The 19990-nt window shown below is 34.9% G+C and overlaps 2 protein-coding genes across 2 annotated transcripts; one reads left to right on the forward strand and one right to left on the reverse strand.

Annotated features, from left to right (window-relative positions):
- Positions 1 to 6164: 6164 nt before the first annotated feature.
- On the forward strand, positions 6165 to 8121 carry LOC106341155 (zinc transporter 3-like). Its single transcript, XM_013779975.1, has 3 exons — positions 6165 to 6794; positions 7415 to 7564; positions 7772 to 8121. Exons 1-3 carry the CDS (start codon positions 6219 to 6221, stop codon positions 8075 to 8077), a joined length of 1032 nt encoding a protein of 343 aa, XP_013635429.1. The 5' UTR covers positions 6165 to 6218; the 3' UTR covers positions 8078 to 8121.
- Positions 8122 to 18443: 10322 nt separating this feature from the next.
- LOC106340059 (putative F-box protein At2g19630) lies at positions 18444 to 19665 on the reverse strand. Its single transcript, XM_013778928.1, has one exon. The coding sequence runs from the start codon at positions 19562 to 19564 to the stop codon at positions 18599 to 18601; it is 966 nt and encodes a 321-aa protein (XP_013634382.1). The 5' UTR covers positions 19565 to 19665; the 3' UTR covers positions 18444 to 18598.
- Positions 19666 to 19990: the final 325 nt, after the last annotated feature.

Raw genomic sequence — 19990 nt, forward strand, 5'->3', positions numbered from 1 at the left:
CCCCCAAAGGATAGAGATGCCATGTTTGAGTGTCAGCAGTTTCGAGCAAAGGATTAAACAACCGGCCCTTGTTCATGGTCCAGAAAGATTATGAACTTAGGCCCATAACTTTTTGAATTAAAAAAAAAGTTAGGGTTTTAAAAATTGTTTTCTCTTCTTATTATTATTTGGGCCACAAATAAATCTTGACTAGTGCTTGACTTACAGTTACAATAAACATATGTCTTATTTGCTGAATAACCATATTCACAATGAAAATTAAGAAAATGACAATGATTTTGACATTATTAAGAAACTAGCATTTGTGATACAATTTATCCGGTTATACTCATTTCGTTAACAATTACCCGATGAATGTATTATATATTGATGACATAACTGAGAAAAGATATGGACAAGAGGGAACCGAAAACTTTTCATATGAAAGAAGAAGTAGACATCCACGTGACAAGTTTATTTACCACATATATATACATCCAATGTTCTATTCTATATTGTCGAAGTAGTATAGGATGCAAACTACACCTATAATCCATATTTACTAAACACTAACCCAACCCAATCTCAACTCATAAATACTAAACCCTAAACTCTAATCACTAAATCTAAACCCAAATATCCACGTCAAATGTTTACTGACCACATACATATATACCGAGTGTTCTATTCTAAATCGTCGAAGTAGTATAAAATTCAAACCACACCCAAAATCCCTAAACATTAAACATTAACCCAACCTCAACTCTTAAATAATAAACCTTAAACCCTAATCACCAAACCCTAAATAATAAACCCTAAATCATAATTACTAAACTCTAAACCCAAATATAACTCTAAAATAAATTATATAACTAAACCCAAATAGAATAAAACAAAATAAATAGCATACTATATATTGGTGAAAGTATGAAATGTTTATGATTACATTAAAAGAAGTTAATGATGACCCTAACTTCAACATCCACCTTCCAAATACTAAACCCTAAACCTTAATTACTAAACGTTGTACCCAACTATAAACCCGAAATTCATATATAAACCTTGAACTCAAATAAAATAGAACAAATAATACATATCGGTGATCGAAACTATACTATATAAAAATGAAAATAGAATGGACTTGTGAAATCTATATTGCACAAAAGATCGATGACGGAAGAATTAAAAATTGATGAAATCATAAGATATTCAGATTGACTGTATCGAAAGAGATTAACGGCATTAGAGAAAAAGGTGGAAGAAACAATATCATATGAATACCATCCCATTCACATTCTGTTTTATTTGATGTCATAGTAAATTCTATTCCATTTATGTTTAACTATACTAGTTCTCTTTACAAAATCATATACAAAGGCAAATAACAATTACGACATGTAACAAATGAAGAACTCAGATTCGTAGCTTATAAGAGAACAAAGGCAAATTAGAGCCTTGAAATTCGTTTCTGCAATTGGCAGCCTCGTACACGAATCGAAATATAAACTTCAGCTCGTCGTCTACTATTGTGCCATATTCCTTGCTCCAGTCAATTCGGACGGACAATCAACCGCACACGTCACTCGCTGCATGCAACTTTGGAAGCTATCTTCTCATCAGCTTCCATGCTCCTGTTCCGTTTCCTTAGGATTGTCGTTTTCAGAATCCGAGAAGGCTCCTCCAGCTTTCCTCAACGTCGGAGCCGTTGAAAGTGGTCTTCTTCTTCATCGAGAATGTAAACGGTAGTGATGAAGGTCTCATAAATCTGAGATGGAACATATTCACTTTCACCAAATTATCAATTAAATATTTGTCTAGAAAGTGGTGTGTGAATAATAAAAAACCACAAATTATTATTTACATTTATTTATGATTTGTTTTAAAATTATTTGGTAGCAGGTTTCAGCGGTCAGTTACGAGGGTAGTAGTGTATTAATATATAAAATACACTTTGTATCGATGTATGGTAGGGCATTTAGCTATAGAGCTAAATATTGTTTTTTTTCTTATCCATACCACCCTAATTTCCCATAAACATAGATGTTTGAATACTCTTTCGGACTCTATCGGATATTTCAGATTTTAGGGTATTTTGATATTGTGGTTTAGAACCAATTTGAGTATTTTTACATATCGGATCGGGTTTGGATATTTTTTAGTTCAGATTTTGTTATTTTGGGTTAGGTTCGAATATTTAGATTTTGAAAAGAAAAAATTAAATTCTTCGCTGCTCAAGTTTTTCGTACTTAAAATGTATGATTAAATTAACTGATTTTCTAATTTTTAATAGATTATATGATTAATAGGTTTCAAGATAAAACTTTGAAAATAGAAAGAAACTTATATGATTACTGTTTTGAGATTTTGAATGCAATTTTTGTTAATCCATGAAATAAAAAGCTCTACATGCATTTTAAATAAGTACCAAATCACTTTGTCTGTAAGTATATGCATATTATATGATCTTTGAACTAAGTGCAGGATTAATATAAAATATTTTGTATAAAATGAGAAAAGTAAATTAAGAATATAGAGTTAAATATATATATGTTCGAATATCCATTCGGGTACGGATATTACTCGTTCAGATTCAGATATCCAATTTCTCCTAGTTTAGTTTCTGTTTGGGTTCAAATATCTAATAATCTCTTCTAACTGAATACTGTTCAGATATTTTGCCACTTCAATTTTGATTTTTCAAATTGGATTCGGGTACCAGTTCGGATGGGGTAAAATGGCCATTCCTAACCGACAACGCCGTTTAAACTAATTGGTTCACTTGAGTTACGTAGAACTGGTTCTCCTTCCAAGACAAATGTACAGAGAATAATTATCACTTAACTTTACCTTCATTTAATTTCAGTATCTGAACATTGCTTGACCTGCAAGCCATCCTCAACCCATACAAACGGATAAGCCGTTCGTTATGTAATTAATATCAATGTTTAGTAACGGAGAGTGTTGTGCAAGTGTGTTGAAAATTCGAACGTGCGTGATTGTCTTTGGTTAGTCGTCTCATCTTTGTTGATTTTTTGTCTTTTCATGTTTTCTCTTTCGATACTTGGTATCTTCTGTATATTTTGAGCCACCGTCGCTATTTTCCTAACCAAACTCTATCAAAAAAAAAAATATATATCTTCTGTATCTTTTGTTTTGGCATTTTTTTTTGGTAAAACGGGCAAAGTGTTATGAAGATATAAATGCAATGGTCTGAAACAGGAAAAGTCAATGATTCGTGTCTGCCATAAATTAAATATCGTTATCTTCAAGTTCCAGCCCAACTTGTTCAATTGAAATACGAATTTGTCCAAGTCGGTTCTTTAATTATTTTTTCTTTTTGATCAAGTCGGTTCTTTAAATATTTTTCAATTTTGGCAAGTTTTAAACTTTGAGAAGTTTTTATTTTCCTCCGTTTTGATTTTTTTGTCTTACATTTACAGTTGAGAAGAAGATTGTACGGTATAACTAATAACCTCAAAAAAAAAAAACTAATAACTTCTATAGATTAATACTCCATTAATTAATAACTAGATTTTGATCCGCGCTTAAAAAGCGCAGATTTATTTTTTCATTTATTAGAAAACAAATAATTTAAAAGTAGTTCTATAATAAAGTTTGAGTTTCAAGAAGTGTTTTCATATCCGACCCATATCCGTTGTCAAACCGTAGACTCAATTCCTTGTATATAATCCGGTTCGGAATTAATGAAAAATTCGTTAATTAAAAATTTGATAAAATTCGGTAAAAACCAAAAAAAATTGCTATTAACCTGCGATCTGATACCACTGATCCGATAAAAACACCAAATATCTAATAATATTTTTAAAATTTTTTGATTAAATTTTCATAAACTTTTTAATATTATTTACACTTGTGATTCCTTAGATTTTGATAAAAGAAATTATTATGCCATTTAAATAAAAAATGATAATGTAGAAAACCTTATTGATATGATATTATTAGTTTATATTTGTTGTTAATAACCTATTATAAGTTTATATTTTTATTTTAGATTTCAAATTTAATTTTATGATAATTTTGTAAAATATTCTTAAACACTCGTAATTGTCATTATGAATCAACCATGATTCTTCTATAATACATAATAATTTATATATCTTATAAATTTTAAAGAATGAAGGTCTATTTATAATATTAGGGTGAGATGGCCATCGAAAATTAGGGTATAATTTTTTCAATATCTTGGTTGTTATTAATAAGAGATCTTAAAAGAATCTTTAGATTACGTTTTCTATAAAATTTAACGATAATTATGTAAAGCTATTAAGATACAAATATATGAGCATCAATTATTTTCAAAATCGTGTATAATACACAATCTACGAACGTGGATATATTTAAGATTCCAAAAAACTCAATATTAAAGTATAAAATATTTGTTTATTATTTCTGTTATAGGGTTTGGTTTTGTATTTGTAATTCAACAAATGTGACGGAAAACACAATCTTAATTCTTATAACTAAGTTTTTGATATGAATCGAATAAGATGATAAAGAAATGAATGTATAAAATTGTTTTGATATATTAAATTGGACAATGATGCATCTCTGTTAAGAATTTGATGCTCTAATGGAAGAGATGAAACATAAGATTGCTTTATTCATGCCCCCTCGGAAAATCATTTGATCTCATTGAATAAAATGTGTGTATAGAATAAACGTATGATCAAAAAATATATTAAACATCACATTGATGCCTCTCTGCAAAGAACTTGATGCGTTAGTGGAGGAGGATGAGACAGATATGATGGACACATGACCCCTTTGTATTGGAACATTTGATCTCGTTTGATAAAATGTGTGTATGAAATATCAATCGCATAGGTTTGATAAAAGTAATTGTTTATACTTAATTTTTGGTTGATATAACCGTTGGATGTTGAAAATTATGCCGTGGAAGGGTAATATAAGTTATGCATGTTGGTTGTATATAAAAAGTTAGATTAAAAATGAATAGGTCCAATAGGTCCAAACAACTTTTATAGATAGATTTATTAAAACTCATTCCCTTTTAATAGTATAGATTTGGTATCCGCGAGTTCAAGGACAAGTTAGCCAGTAAAACAAGATTAGAAAGTTAAAATATCTCAAACAAGTGCTATCTCTCATTATTTGTTTCTTGTAAAAATTACTAGTATGAAGTCTTTTAGATATGAGCCACAAATTAACTATAAACGCATGAGATACATCTTAAATGATACTTAGTCTATAGTGACCATTAATCTCAGTATAGTGATACATTTTATTTAACCAATTAGGAAAAAAAAGTGAGGTCCCAATTTATAAGAAAACTTTCTAATTAAGTATTGAAAAACATCTAATTTAGTATTGGTTAGAGATTCATGTTGAGAAATTCCGATAATGGCATATAGTCCTATACTCCTATACCTTCATATGTTGGAGGGTGTCATCCGTATTTTGAACATGCGAAAACCAATGCAAGGCACCATATCTGAATTTGGTAAGCAAGATACGATTTCCTTATTAAATTTTGCTTACTAGCCTATGTGATAATGTTTTTTATCAGATTTTTTTCTAGGCAAATCGTAACTATTGCTTCTTTTCTGATTTATTATTATTATTATTTTGATAACCGAGTGTCTTGCCTCTACCGAAGTGGTCCAGACTAGAGACCGAAGCGACCAAGGACCAGCGAGCTGGTCACCATGTAGGTCACCATGAACGGTCTTCGGTCTCGGACGCTGAGGTTCCGCATATGAATTCTCCACTGACCGAGATTCGAATCCGGGTGGTAGAACTCACAGCCGTGAACTCTTTACCACCAGAGCTTGAACCTTCGGTCGATTTATTTATCTATGGGGAGATCCATTATAAACTATTTCCTCAAGTAAATTTCTTTTGATTGAAGAAATTGATGTTGACTATAAATATTTCTCAGGTAATTTTCAAAAACAAGTTTGAGTACATAGCATATTTTTTAACAACGATTTGACTTTGAATTATTTTTCTATTAAAAAATTCGTTAATTATGACTACAAATTGGGTAAACGAGATACAAAATCACAAGGTTCAATATTTTTTTGTTTAGATTATCTTATGTCCTGTTAATGAGTAGCACAAAGTTATATGATACTAATATATGTGTACATATATACAGATTCACATACTTCCATTTCCATGCCAGTTTATATCTTCTTTTCATCATTAAAAATCCAAAACGTCTCTCCTTAGAAACCCTAAATTATAAAATAAAGAATATGATGAAGAACGTAAAACTCCTACTCTTCTTCATCTCCATCTCCCTCCTCCTGATCGCCGTTGCTGAAGCCCAGGATGGCCACGAGGGCCATTCTCATTCAAGAACCCCAAAATGCGAATGCTCACACGACCACGACCACGAAAACAAAGCCGGAGCTCAGAAATACAAGATCGCTGCCGTTCCTTCCGTTCTAATAGCCGGAGTAATCGGAGTTCTATTCCCTCTCCTCGGCAAAGTCTTCCCTTCTTTGCGTCCTGAGACACCTTTCTTCTTCGTCACCAAAGCCTTCGCTGCAGGAGTGATCCTATCTACAGGGTTTATGCACGTCTTGCCTGAGGCTTACGAGATGCTTAACTCGCCGTGCTTGACTTCAGAAGCATGGGATTTTCCGTTCACAGGGTTTATTGCGATGGTCGCTGCGATATTGACGTTATCAGTGGATACATTTGCCACTTCGAGTTTCAATAAATCTCATTGCAATGCGTCGAAGACGATCCCAGCTGATGGAGAATCTGGCGAGCTGGTCGTTGACTCTGCCAAGGTGCAGATGCTTCGGACAAGAGTTATTGCACAGGTTTGTTGCCTCCACGTTTAACAAACATAACATTCGCGTTTTCTAGTTTAATGATTTTTTTCTATAATAAGAAAGAAAGTCTTCGAAATTTGTTCTGTTCAAAAGAAATGAAATGAATTGATAGACGAAGATGAATGTGCATTTCCATTTCCATTTCAATTTAATGGATGCACTGTTATTGCTTCGATCGGAAATATTTGTGCATGGAATTCATATGGTTAACATTTCTGAAAATTTAAATAATTTTTTATTTTTAGAAAAAATATATAATAGTTTTTTCTGAAAATATAATATTTTTGAAAAATAAAACAACCAATTTTTTCACTTTATTTAAATAAACATACATGTTCAACTTAACGTGCTTTGTTCAGGATATTAAAAAAAAAAATTACAAGTTCATGCATTTCTGAGAGTTTATTTGTTGTCAACGCGGGCTATTTAGATTCGGACCATGTGAGATTTGATTCTCTAGAGAAACCATCACGTTATATTGAGTCCAAAATTTTAAAATAAGAACTTTTCTTATGTATTATCTGAGAAAAAATCATCTAGTGTAAAAGTTTATGTTGCCTCAGAAACTGATATTCTTGTGTTTTATTAAAAAAAAAAAAATGAGTTAGGTATTGGAGCTGGGAATAATAGTACACTCAGTGGTAATAGGAATATCACTTGGAGCTTCACAGAGTCCAGAAGCTGCGAAAGCTCTCTTTATTGCCTTGATGTTTCATCAATGCTTCGAAGGTCTTGGCCTTGGTGGTTGTATTGCTCAGGCATCTTTTCTCTTCTATTGATTTTCGTTACTTCATTAATTAATAAGCTCTCTCTCTTTACTCAATCAACATAAGCTTAGTCCACATATGATATATACATGACGAAACATATATGTCTATATGACTATATCCTCTTGTATATTTTGAAGAGTTGCGTTATGCATAGTTGTCGCACACGTTTTCACTTCCATTATTTTGTTATTGTAGGGCAAATTCAAGTGTTTGTCAGTAACAATAATGTCGACTTTCTTCGCGATTACAACTCCATTAGGTATCGTTGTTGGAATGGAAATAGCGAATACGTACGATGAGTCTTCTCCAACGGCTCTGATCGTACAGGGAGTTTTGAACGCTGCATCCGCAGGTATTCTCATCTACATGTCTCTGGTGGACCTTCTCGCAGCAGATTTTATGCATCCCAAAATGCAATCCAACACTGGACTTCAAATAATGGCACATATTGCTCTTCTTCTTGGCGCTGGCCTCATGTCTATATTGGCCAAATGGGCATGATTATTTTCTTATTCAACAATCAATTCTTTGTTCTTTTTGTCAACCATTTGTTCTTGTTTCTCCTTTAATTTTTTTTTTTTTTTTTTGAAATCTCTATTTTCTGGCTCACTTCATGTATACATGAGAAAAATTATATGAATTATGTATAGTTTATTCATGTCCCAGAAAAGTAAGAAGCCCTGATTTGTTTCTTGAATGAGTGTGACTTGTAATGACCTTATGTTATATTTATTTGTGTGTTATATAACGTATCTTATATATAGCTAAGTCGTAACTAGATTATACTACAGTTATTCAACTTACAATGATCGTATAAAGAATCGACTTTCTACGCAAAAAAACAAAAAAAAAAATATATATATATATATATATATATATTGAAACCTCTAAGAAGGTAGAATCCAAAATATATGTAAAAATAAGTTTACTCTGACATCAAAATTTCTAACATGATAGGTTAGAATAGAATTTGTTGCTCTCCGAACAACCAATAAACCAAATATGCTTCTACAGTTGCATTGGTTTTTATTAGCTATATATGTCACACACGCTATATATTAGCAAGCTATACATCAAGAAGAGTTTGATAAAAAAAAACTAAATAGCTAATGAGTTTAAAAGTGTGAAGTTGTTGAAGTATCTGAAACCATTACGGTAGATACCCATTTGTCCATATATTCTTTTAATTCTCAATTTATTGCGCTTATTTTGCTTTTTAGTTAAGACTTTTGTATATCTTCTCAAAAAGCTATTTCGATTCTTTATAATTGAATAAATTTTTTTTTAGCTATTCATGTTTACAATATTAACACTGGTAATATTATTAAGGCAACTAGAAACCTTTCTCCGCGCTACGCACGGATAATATATTTAAATTTGTTACATTATCATTGTTAACTTAAATTAACTAATTTTAAAATTTGTTTTTAATTTTTTTTAGTTTGAATTAAGTATTTCTATTATGGTAACACGATTAACTAATAAAATATGAAGAACCAAGTCCGAGATTTTAGAGTTTTGCAAAAAATATAATTATGTATAGAACATAAATTCTCATATTTTAAAAGATCGGAATCTCATCTCGAATAAATTCACGAAAATAAACAGTATTCCAATAACCTACTTAAAATATAAAACCCTTTTTTCAAAAAAGCGTACGTAATCTTATTTTTTACGTTTGTAATAGTTGAAAACTGATAATATGTTTTAAGTTTTCAAACTTAAAACATATAATCCACCGAAAAGAGTGCTCGACAGTCGGTGTCATCATCAATTGGTTGATCACCGAAGGGGAGAAACGTTAGACAAATCCTCGAATAAGAGCTCCATCCTCGTAGAATGGTATGTTAGAGATGAACTCTCTCACAACTCTAGGACAGAACAGATTCACATGCAACACCGTGTAAGACCACCCTATGTCATCAATAACTCTAAACACATCCTCTAACCCACGATTCCTAGGATCTAGAGAACCTTGAACCACAAAACCTCGAAGACAAAGAGAGCGATACACGGTAGTGGCTTCGTGGTTAGGATGACGGCGAGAGTAACCCCCGATTGGCGAAATATCAATCGATTTTCTTGCAATACGATCATCAAACGACTTGAACGGGACTCGCGATCGGAACTGGTAGTGTTCTCCATATGCGTTATCAATCTCGCTAAACCTCTGAATCCTAGTTCGAACAGAAGAAGAAAGATTTTGATCAGACATGGTAAGGAGTTTGGATTGGAAAGCAGTTGAAAATAGAAGAGGAAGGGTCGAGTTTTCCTCGTTAAAAAAGAAGAAGAAGCAATTAATTCATCCCGAGCAGTTCATAGATATGTTTAGTGTTGGGCATATATTTCCAATGAGTGTCTTTAGTCTAGTGGTAGAGTAGCATTCGCATTTGCTCTTGTCTAGGGTTAGAACCCTCATCCCATCATTTTTTAATTTTCGTCAAAATTTCTATTATTTTGGCTTATATAAAGAGTTATTGTATTTAATCATTCATGGTTGTTCACATATATATGTTCCCTCGTTAAAAAGGATGAAGAAGCAATTAATTTATCCCGAGCGGTTTATATATATCTTTAGTGTTGGGCATATATTTGCAATGAGTGTCTTTAGTATAGTGGTAGAGTAGCATCCGCATTTGCTCTTGAACAGGGTTCGAACCTCAGCCCATCATTTTTTAATTTTGTTTAAAATTTCCAATTTTTTGGCTTATATAAAGAGTTATTGTTTTTAATCATTCATGGTTGTCCACATATATTTTATAATTATTATGTTTTCGATCGAATGAGTTAAAGAGCCTAGTTCTAAAACAATGCTAATTGTTTTAGCATTCAAGGTTGTCCACATGTATCTTATAATTATTAAGTTTTTGATCGAATGAGTCCAATAACTTAGTTCTAAACAATGATAAGTAATATAATATCATGCTTCCAACGTTGTCCAAACTACGTGAAATATTTCTGAATTGGGTTGTCATCAACCAAATGATGTGGTAAATATATATAGATATTACCATTTCATTGGTTCCTATACAGATAATAAGATCACAGTATATAGTTAGCCATTATTATATTTTGATCAAACTATATAACATGGAAAAGATTAATAGTTTATGTTATTAAAAAAAGAGGTTATAACATATAATGATGCAAAGGGAAATCAAAGCTAATGAAAAAGCTTAGTCTCAAAAAAAAAAAAAAAAACACAAAACCAGTCAAGGCAATTTCATTAGCCAAATTTGACACGCTTCACACCCTCAGACTCCATCACATCAGCACCCCTTTTTCCTAACTCAGCTGCATTATCCCCTCCCTCAGTATCACCTTTTTCATCAACGTTCTCTCCTAAACTGCTTTCAGGTTCTGGGGTATCAGGTGGGAGCACCTTTGTCACAGTGAGAGTCTGGGTCTTGGCAGTCAGATTGTGATTCGATACCTTCACAATAAACTTCCGCGTCTGTCCAATGGTATCAACCATAGCCTGAGGAACTGGAACCATGTGATCCCCTCCAACACTATCATTGGCCTAACACACAATAAGACATCATCAGTAACATTTTTAAATACTTTTGCAAGAACACATTCTAGATCTCATAACCATGCAAATTTCTAATTACCTGATAGTATCTCTCGACCAAATCATTAGCTTTCTTTCCAGTCAACTCCTCCCCGGCATCACCAAGGACAACAAATAGGGCTTGATCATTGTGGTCATACACAGAGAGCTTCGTCAAGTACCTAATACAGATAGTGTTAACAACCATTGCAGTCAAAGAATGTGTAGAAACTATATATAAACAACTTATTGCGCCACACCAACAATCTCACTCTTCCCACATTTCTTACACATAAGTGTTGTGGGCCCTTTGGTTGCTTTAGTATGGCACACACCGCAGCCTATATAATACCATCCAGACCCGTGCACAACATCATAAATAGTTGATGTACACTCAAACAAAGCAACCTGGAAAAATATTTGAAAATTCAATGTGAAATTTAGTTTATCTTATTAAATGTATCAGATATTGCAGATATAATACCTTAAAGGATGTCTGATTCATATAAGAGAAGAGTTCTCCCAAGGTCGCTGGCTCAGGCTTGGTAATTACCTCTGCATTAATTCTACTGGCAACATCCAAGTTCGAGTTCAACCTGAATAAAACGTCAACCCGGGCATTACAATATGGAGTAGCATGAACGACATTCCAATACATGAAACTAAACCTTACCAACTGAGGTAGAAGAGTGTTTCTTGGACATCACTATCCACAAATACACGTGAGGACGCCATGGCAGATAAAGACAGGACACCTATAAGAGAAAGAATGCCATGACACCTCAGCAAACTTATAATAAAAATGAAGTTAAGGGCCTCAACCATATATAAATTCATAAACAGCAATGTAGCTTAGAAATACAAACCTCCAAACCGTTTCGGGTTTAAAGTGGTGGCTAAGATAACACGAGCAGTGCCTCCAGATGCTTTAAACTTCTCACTGAACTCAAAGGCAGCCTTGTCCCAGAGATACAACTTCATCACAGGATCGCTGCAACAACACAAACTCGTGTACTAAATAATTGCGAATATAGTTTAGTTAATATATTGTGGTTGAACACGAAGCTATAACAATACAATAACTTACTCATGTGTCTGGACGTGAAGCTCAACTCGGCGGGATACAACTATCTCAGCTTCATCAAGCCAGAGACCGTCACTGGGAACCTTCCCATTCACAAGTTTGATATGGCCAATATAGTCTGCAAGAGAAGACAGCAAACTCAATGTCTTATTTATAAATCCGTCAATCAATACAAAATTCTAAGCAAACACTCCAAGATCAATACAATAACTAATCAGATGATATCATACTATCTAAGATCAGATTAGACTACTATCCAATATAAACGGTGATTGGGGTTAACGAAGCGAGAACTTACCATAAAGATCACCTCTCAAGTCGGAAGCAGCATCGAACTCTCGGAATCCATGGATACGGATCCGATCCTCAGGGAAACGGATTGAACTGTCCTCGAGAGCAGTGAGGGCAGAGTTCCATGAGAAGCTAATAGTGACATCTGGATAAGCTACCCGGTAAATTGTCTTGCTTTTTGATCCAAAAAACTTGTTGAGCCGGTAAGTACAACCAGCTTTCATGTGAGGCAAATAGGTCTCAATCCTTCCATAGGGGATGAAGCCCTGGATTACACTATCCTGTTGTCAAAAGAAAATTAATCAGAGAAGTTAGTCAACATATGTTTAGCAACAACAAATAATTATACATAATCGAATCAATCTATTTTTTTGCTAATCAATCTTAATATCAATCATCTAATCAAACAAAGCGATAAACAGCAATCAGACGTTATGTATCAAATCAATTATTCGATAAAAAAATTATGGTTTGTACCTCTTCATCGATGAGAAGCATTTCGATGCCGATAAGAACCTTCATCTGAACGTTTCAAGCCTCCCAAAAATGGATCAATCGAAACCGCACCTCATCTTGATGGGGCCCGAATGTCACGTCTTTGAAGGTAATAACCTCCCCTTCGTCGTCAGAAACAATTGATTTGCCTTTGTCGACGGGTGAGACAGATGTTCTGCCCCTAACGCCGAGAATGGGACCGGAAGAGGCACCAGTTTTGCCGTGTGATTTGATCGGACTCTTTGATACAGCCGTTGCACCTTTGGATTTCACCGGATTGTCAACGCCGGAAGAGATACCGGTTTTAGTGACGGGTTTGGTCGGACTCTTCGATACAGTCGTTGCACCTTTGGATTTCATCGGATTGTCATCGCCGGAAGAGACACCGGTTTGAGAGACGGGTTTGTCAGAGTTGGAGGGGGTCGCCGCTTCGCCGTTCGTTTTCACTGAGTCGGAAACACCGGAGAACTTCATCGCAAGGAGCAGTTGAAAGGATAGAACAGTTTTAGATCTAAAAAACACATCGATTAAGAGATTTATATAGAATCGCAGGCGGTGATAGCGACAAAGATCCATTAATGAGATTAAAAGTTTAGAGGAGTGGGGAGAGAATTGATTGTTCGCGATAAAGATTTGTGAAACGTAGTAAACGGAGAATATAAAGAGAAAGGGGATCGACAGAACGAAGAAGAGGAAGAGAAAGGGGATCGAAGATCGATTTAGATAAATTAGGGTTGTTCTTTGCGAAAAGGGGAAAGAAGACTTCAGCAAGACATGGACTTCCCAGGTTTTTAGATTCCGAACATTATCGGGTCGATAGGATGCGAGGCCCAAACACCATTCGCAGCGCGTCTGACGTGGCGCATTTCTGATTTCCTATTGGTTGATTATTGTTGAGGACGTGGACAGCATGAGAGGAGCTCTTATTCAATTTTTAGTATTATATATTGATAAGTAACAAATGAAAAAAATAAAATATTTCAAGCATAAACTTACTAAAGTGAAAAAACAAACTTCAAAAAGTTTATTTACAATAGAAAAACTAACTATATACTTTAAATATTTCAATAAAACAAGATTCCCAACTTTAAGAAATAAGCTAATGAACATACTACACTTAAATTGGCAATTGAGAAGCTATATCCGTGGTTGTCCAAAAAAAAAAAGAAAAAAAAGAAAGCTATATCCGTGAAAAAAAAGTTTCATTTCAAAGAGATTTCTAAAGAGCCATTAACATAAACAGTTTTAAGAAGACTTATTAAATTAAATTGAAACTTATTCAGAGAAATAACATACCACCTAAAATGAATAGAAACTCTTTAATGCATCCTCATAACTTTTACAACAGTTATAAATATTTCAGTATATAAACACAACGCCATTTATCGTTGACCCAAAGATTACATAAATATTTATAACTGATTTCTATCTGTTTTCCAAAGTTGATATGATTTGCTCTCTTTTTCGCCATTGTTACCGTTCCAAAACCGCTGCGGATGAAGAAGAATCATCAACGATTAATCAGTTATCGTTAGTTACTTACTCAGAGCGAAGCACATATGGGGATTCCAAACGGTGGCGACCGTCGTTGTATCCCATTTTGGAGATCGGCGGCGAGAGTGATCACTTAACGGCGAAGGTCTTACTCTCATGTGATAAATCAAAGGCCAAAAAAACGACTTCGTTCAGATACAAATTCAAGAGAGCCTGGTAAGTCATCACGCATAATCCCATATTATATTCTTAAAATCCATAGATTAGGTTATACAAAAAAATGCATAGTCTATCTTTTTAGTTACCTGACATTTTTCCTTTTAACATTGATTGTATATGAATATCCCTATGATGAGTTTGCAATATTTTTGTAAGTTGTTGCATAGTGTATATAGTTTTTTTTTTTGACAAAATGTGAATTCATTTCAATAAGAAATGGTAAAGAACAAACAAGCATGAACCTAAAGCTGCAACTAAGCAAAGTTCTATCAAAGAGACCCCAAAAAAAGATAAAAAAGCCCCTAAGATACAAATAGGTTTAGTCTAAATCATAAGAAACATACTAAAGCTAAACTAGGAGATCATAAGGTTAACTATTGGCCATAGGTAGACCAAGAAGCAACTCATTCACTGTAAACTGCAAATGAGAAGACTGGTCTTGGGTATGGATGGAAACGGAGCAATCCCGGGGATACTTTGACGGCAACAGGCGGAGGCGTATTGGCGAGCCGGCCCCGGCTATTACACTACCAATGAAACCAGATCCAGCCTAACCAGAGACTTTGCGAAGGAGAAGCTGTGAGTCCAAACTAACAGATGAAAGACACTCGATGAAGAACAAGGGCTCTTGAGGAGGTAGGCGGAGGTTTACCTCCCGACTCCGGCCACTTCCTCGGAGGAGATAATGCATTTCAACCGTCAAAGAGGCAGCGACACCCACCCAAAGCTTCATTCCCAGGCTTGAAGAACGACTGAAGGTGCGAGTAATAATGCATTTCAACCGTCGAAGAGGCAGCGACACCCACCCAAAGCTTCATTCCCATGCTTGAAGAACAGGAGCAGAAGCTCCAAACAAACACGGCAACCGGCTGAAGGTGCTGAAGAGTAACCGCAACAAAGGGTCTGAAACAGGGCCAGTCCCCGAAGCCCCAAAGAACCGACAAGCAGCGACAAGAAACAACACATCCACGGATAACCACCGTGATAAGCTAACCACACAATCTTAAACAGAGGTTCTCAGTGGTTTCCTCCACACCACTTTCTCACAGAGAAGAGAAGCTCTGAACTTACCTGTGAGATAAACCGACGGATATGAAGGAGCACGAAGCTAATCGAAGACATGAAGGAGGCAGCGACGCACCAGACTGCCATCGATGCCTCAAAGAAACTAGACCTGACCCAAATCTATCGCCTTCACCCAAGACAGCAAGCTCACGGAACCCTTCAACACAACCAGTAACCGAGACCTCGTCACTGCTCCAGAGGGCCACAGACACCCGCGAAACCCCTTTTAAAACCGCCGGAGAACCACCGGAGGAGATCCAGAAACAGTCAACATGTCGGACGGGTTAATGAGACGAAGAAGGGGTAAGAGGAGGTAACCAAGACAGAAACTAAAAGGGGGTGACCGGCGACGAGGAGAGCCGCCAGTCACCGGAGGAAGAGAAGTTATTAGAGATAGAGAGAGAAAAAGTAGGCTCGTTGTCCCTCGGTTCTCTCTCCCTATAGTGTATATAGTTTTCTATTTATCAGTTTAGTTTATGCAAAAAGGTTTGATTATGCTTTCAAAGTACGTTTGATTATGCTTTGATGTTAAAAATATATATAATCAACTTTGGAAGAAATGTCATTTACTTATTTTAATAAAAATATAACGAAGTACTTTTTGATAGGAATATTGCGATGGCGGATTTAAGAACCTCGCCCTGATTGTCTCCTTGCCCAGTTGGGCATCGACTTCTATGTTCTTTCGGTAATGTGACAGATATTTAGTATTATGTAAATTAGTATTTATTGCATACTTTTATGTTCTTAAAATGAGGGAAACGAGAGAAATGATTATTGTCCATGCTAATGATTTTGTGCTTATTCATTCTGTTTCATGAACATTATTTATATATTACATTTTATTCCATATCCATATTATGAACAATAATCAATTTTTTTTTAATATACTTTAAACAAGCAAACAAATAAAAACTCATTGCAAGCAACATTCAACTCAAATCACAAAGACTGATTTTGATTATTCTATATAAGTTAACAAAAAAAATCCATTGAGATAATTTAAATAGGAAATTACGAAGAGTGTTCATCAACAAAAGCATAAATATTTTTAAACTAAACTAAAAGAAACTTGATTAACACACAAATCGTATAATTAATGCGAATAACTAAAGAAAGAAATAAAATACTATGGGTCCGATTGGCGTTATGGCTTTGAGGAATAAAAACATTTTGGAAATTTCGCATGTATTCCAAAATTTCACTAAACTTTAAACTTGTGGTAATCTCTAATTGGATAATGACTTATTCAGTTTTCTTAAAATCATTGAAAACATGACCAATCAGAAAAAGAAAAAAGTTCACTTTTTCCATATTTATTCCAAAATGAATCTTGACTCATGTTCTCTATTATTTTCCTATAGATTTTCATTAATTATATGTATTTTATAGCTACTTTATATTATTAAAGTGATGATTTTTTACCTTTCTAAATCAACACTAATTTTAAAAGTAAATAATATAGTTACTATTCAAATATACCAACAAACATTAATAAATGACCCATAAAAAGAGTAGTAATCCTTCGTATATGATAAGGGTGTATATAACAACAAACCCAAATGTTGTAAAAAAACAACTAACCCAAATCTCTTACCAATATTAACACTTGGAATAGTTTCAAATGGTTTTTTGTCTATTCCGTCTATGTTGTTGTTCCTCCCCCACCACCGTGACTGATCAGCCATCGCCGGTGGTGCTTTACTCAGAAGAGTTCACACAATGGAGACCGTCTTTAGCACCGATATTGGAAGAAGAAGAAACTGAGATTGATCACCATGTCACACATGTGAAATCAAAAAACAAAAAGAGGAGCGCGTACAGACGAATAATGAAGTTGTTCTGGTGATGAAGTGGTAACATACGTTCTGCTAACTTTCCAGCTTTAGTTTTTATTTTATAAATTTGTAACACTTTTTTATTGTTTATTATTAGGTGAAGAATTTATAGTGATGGCATCGCTAAGAGTTACCTTTTTCCAGATATTGGAGTTTAGTGTATATGGTCATATTATTCAGTAGTTTGTATAAGCATCGTTGTTGTACCTTAATTGTAGTTTGGTTGGTGTGTTTGTGAGGGAAAGACAGCTCTCAAAAAGGGCTTTTGATTGCTTACTTGATTCGCACGCGTTCGTTTCAAGAAGGTCTTAAACGTCACGAAGTTTGGTTCGCTGAGAGGTTTATCAGATAACAAGAGATACGTGAACCCTAACATTCTAGGTTAACCGTCTTGGCTAATCCTGTTTGGCCTCGCTTTTAGTATATTTTTGTTATATCCATCTCTAAATAAATGAGATGACAACTTCGGGAGAGCCCGATTGGTCGATTTTCCTATTTTACGTGGACATACTCACTATAGTTTATATTTGATTTTTAGTACTGTATTTTGTTATATTCATCTCTAAATAAATGAGATGACGTGACAACTTCGGAAGAGTTCGATTGGTCGATTTTTTTATCCTACATGGACACACTCCCTATAGTTTATATTTGCTTTTTAGTATTGTATATATATATATATATGATTTTGTTATATCCATCTCTACTCAAAACCATATAACCATTTTATTTGACTCTGATTCACTTAATTGAGCTTCAAGAACGTTATCGTTCGTTATGGCCCTAAACTGAGGCGTGACAAAGACAGGAAAATAGTTGGTCAAAACATCATAATATTGACCTGTTTCACAAAGTAGCTTTAAAGAGAAGAGAGTACAAAGCACAAAGTAGATTTCCATCTAAAGAGAAGAGAGTACACAGCAACAAACTTAACTTAGAACATATAGCCAAACAAAGTCTCAAGTTATGAAGTACCTAAACACTTACAGAAGCTTCACATTCTCTACATGGTCTAGAAAGATTTTAACATGAGCACACCCAGAACCATCCATTCCTTGGATTGCAACTCTAACGACAGTATTCCTCTCAATATTGAAGTAGATTAGGTACAAAGGGGTTGGTGGATAGGCTAGCGGCTGCATCACAATCTCATTTGCACGCGTCATTCCAACAAAGCTTAACGAGGCTCTCCCAACAATATCCTTCCACAAATGAGGCAATACATAAATATGCTCAGACCATTCCTGCTTTTCGATATCCTCAAGTACCCACAGGTTAACACTTGTACTGCTTTCATCAACGTAGTCAGATTTCACAGACAGAAGAAAACCTAATTTACCATTGTAGTTTATCATAGTTCCCACCATTATGATAAAATTATCGTCATTAATAAAGGTGAGCTTTTCAGATCTAACGTCAAAACAAACTAACAGATAAGTCCCTCTAGGAAAATCAACAGATGGATAGTACAAAACACCATTGATGCATATCCCTTTGAAATGTGGATTACAAAGGAGAAAGCGGCCACAGTTGATCATTCTCTGAAACAGCTTCCCCATTCCTAATGTCATGATTTGATACTCCTCAGACACCATGTTGGGCTCTCCTGACAAGGACAAAACCTTGACTTGTTTATCAATAGGATCATACCCAAACAATTGTCCTGTGCTAGGGTTGCAGATCACCGGCGCCGAGTACTTACTTCCCCGTAGGAACCACTGATCAGTAAGACCCACCAAGCCTTGATCAAGGCCACTTATTTGAAACCCACTATTACGACGGAAGTAGGCATCAAAGGACAACTTCATATGATAAGTGGCCACTACTGGAGACGAGCTCGCATCCGGATTTTGCGGCTGAGGTGCCGAGAAGAAGAACAACTCACCGCCTTTTTTGTAGGCGAGCAACAGCTTGGGACGGAGGACCAGGTCTTCGAAACGCACCGACATATCGCTATTGACTTCACCGGCAGCCTCGAGAATATCTCCATGATGACATCGATTGGAAATGGTAATGAGTTGTCTCTTCCATCCTCTAAGGTTTTCGATCGGGTATTACGTCTGGTGGTAGTGGTTAGACGATCCCCCGAGAGGTTACGCCGCCGTGTTTTCATGGCGGAGACACTGAGTTTTACAACCCTAGAGAAACTTCGCCTTTGCTCCTCCACCAATTTCATGTGAACCACGCGGAAGAGTAAGGCCTCAAAGTCATATTAAATGGGCTGAGAACAAGCCCATATTAGGGCCCGTCTCTTCAGAGCAGAATTTTAATCTGATTTTCGAAAATAGAGATTTTAATGGAAAAAGTTGCTCAAAAAAGAAGAAGATTTTATTGAAAACAAAAGTGTGACAAAATTATTAACTACGAGATACTAA

This window comes from Brassica oleracea, chromosome C4 (assembly GCF_000695525.1).
Source record: "Brassica oleracea var. oleracea cultivar TO1000 chromosome C4, BOL, whole genome shotgun sequence".
NCBI classification, from domain to species: domain Eukaryota; kingdom Viridiplantae; phylum Streptophyta; class Magnoliopsida; order Brassicales; family Brassicaceae; genus Brassica; species Brassica oleracea.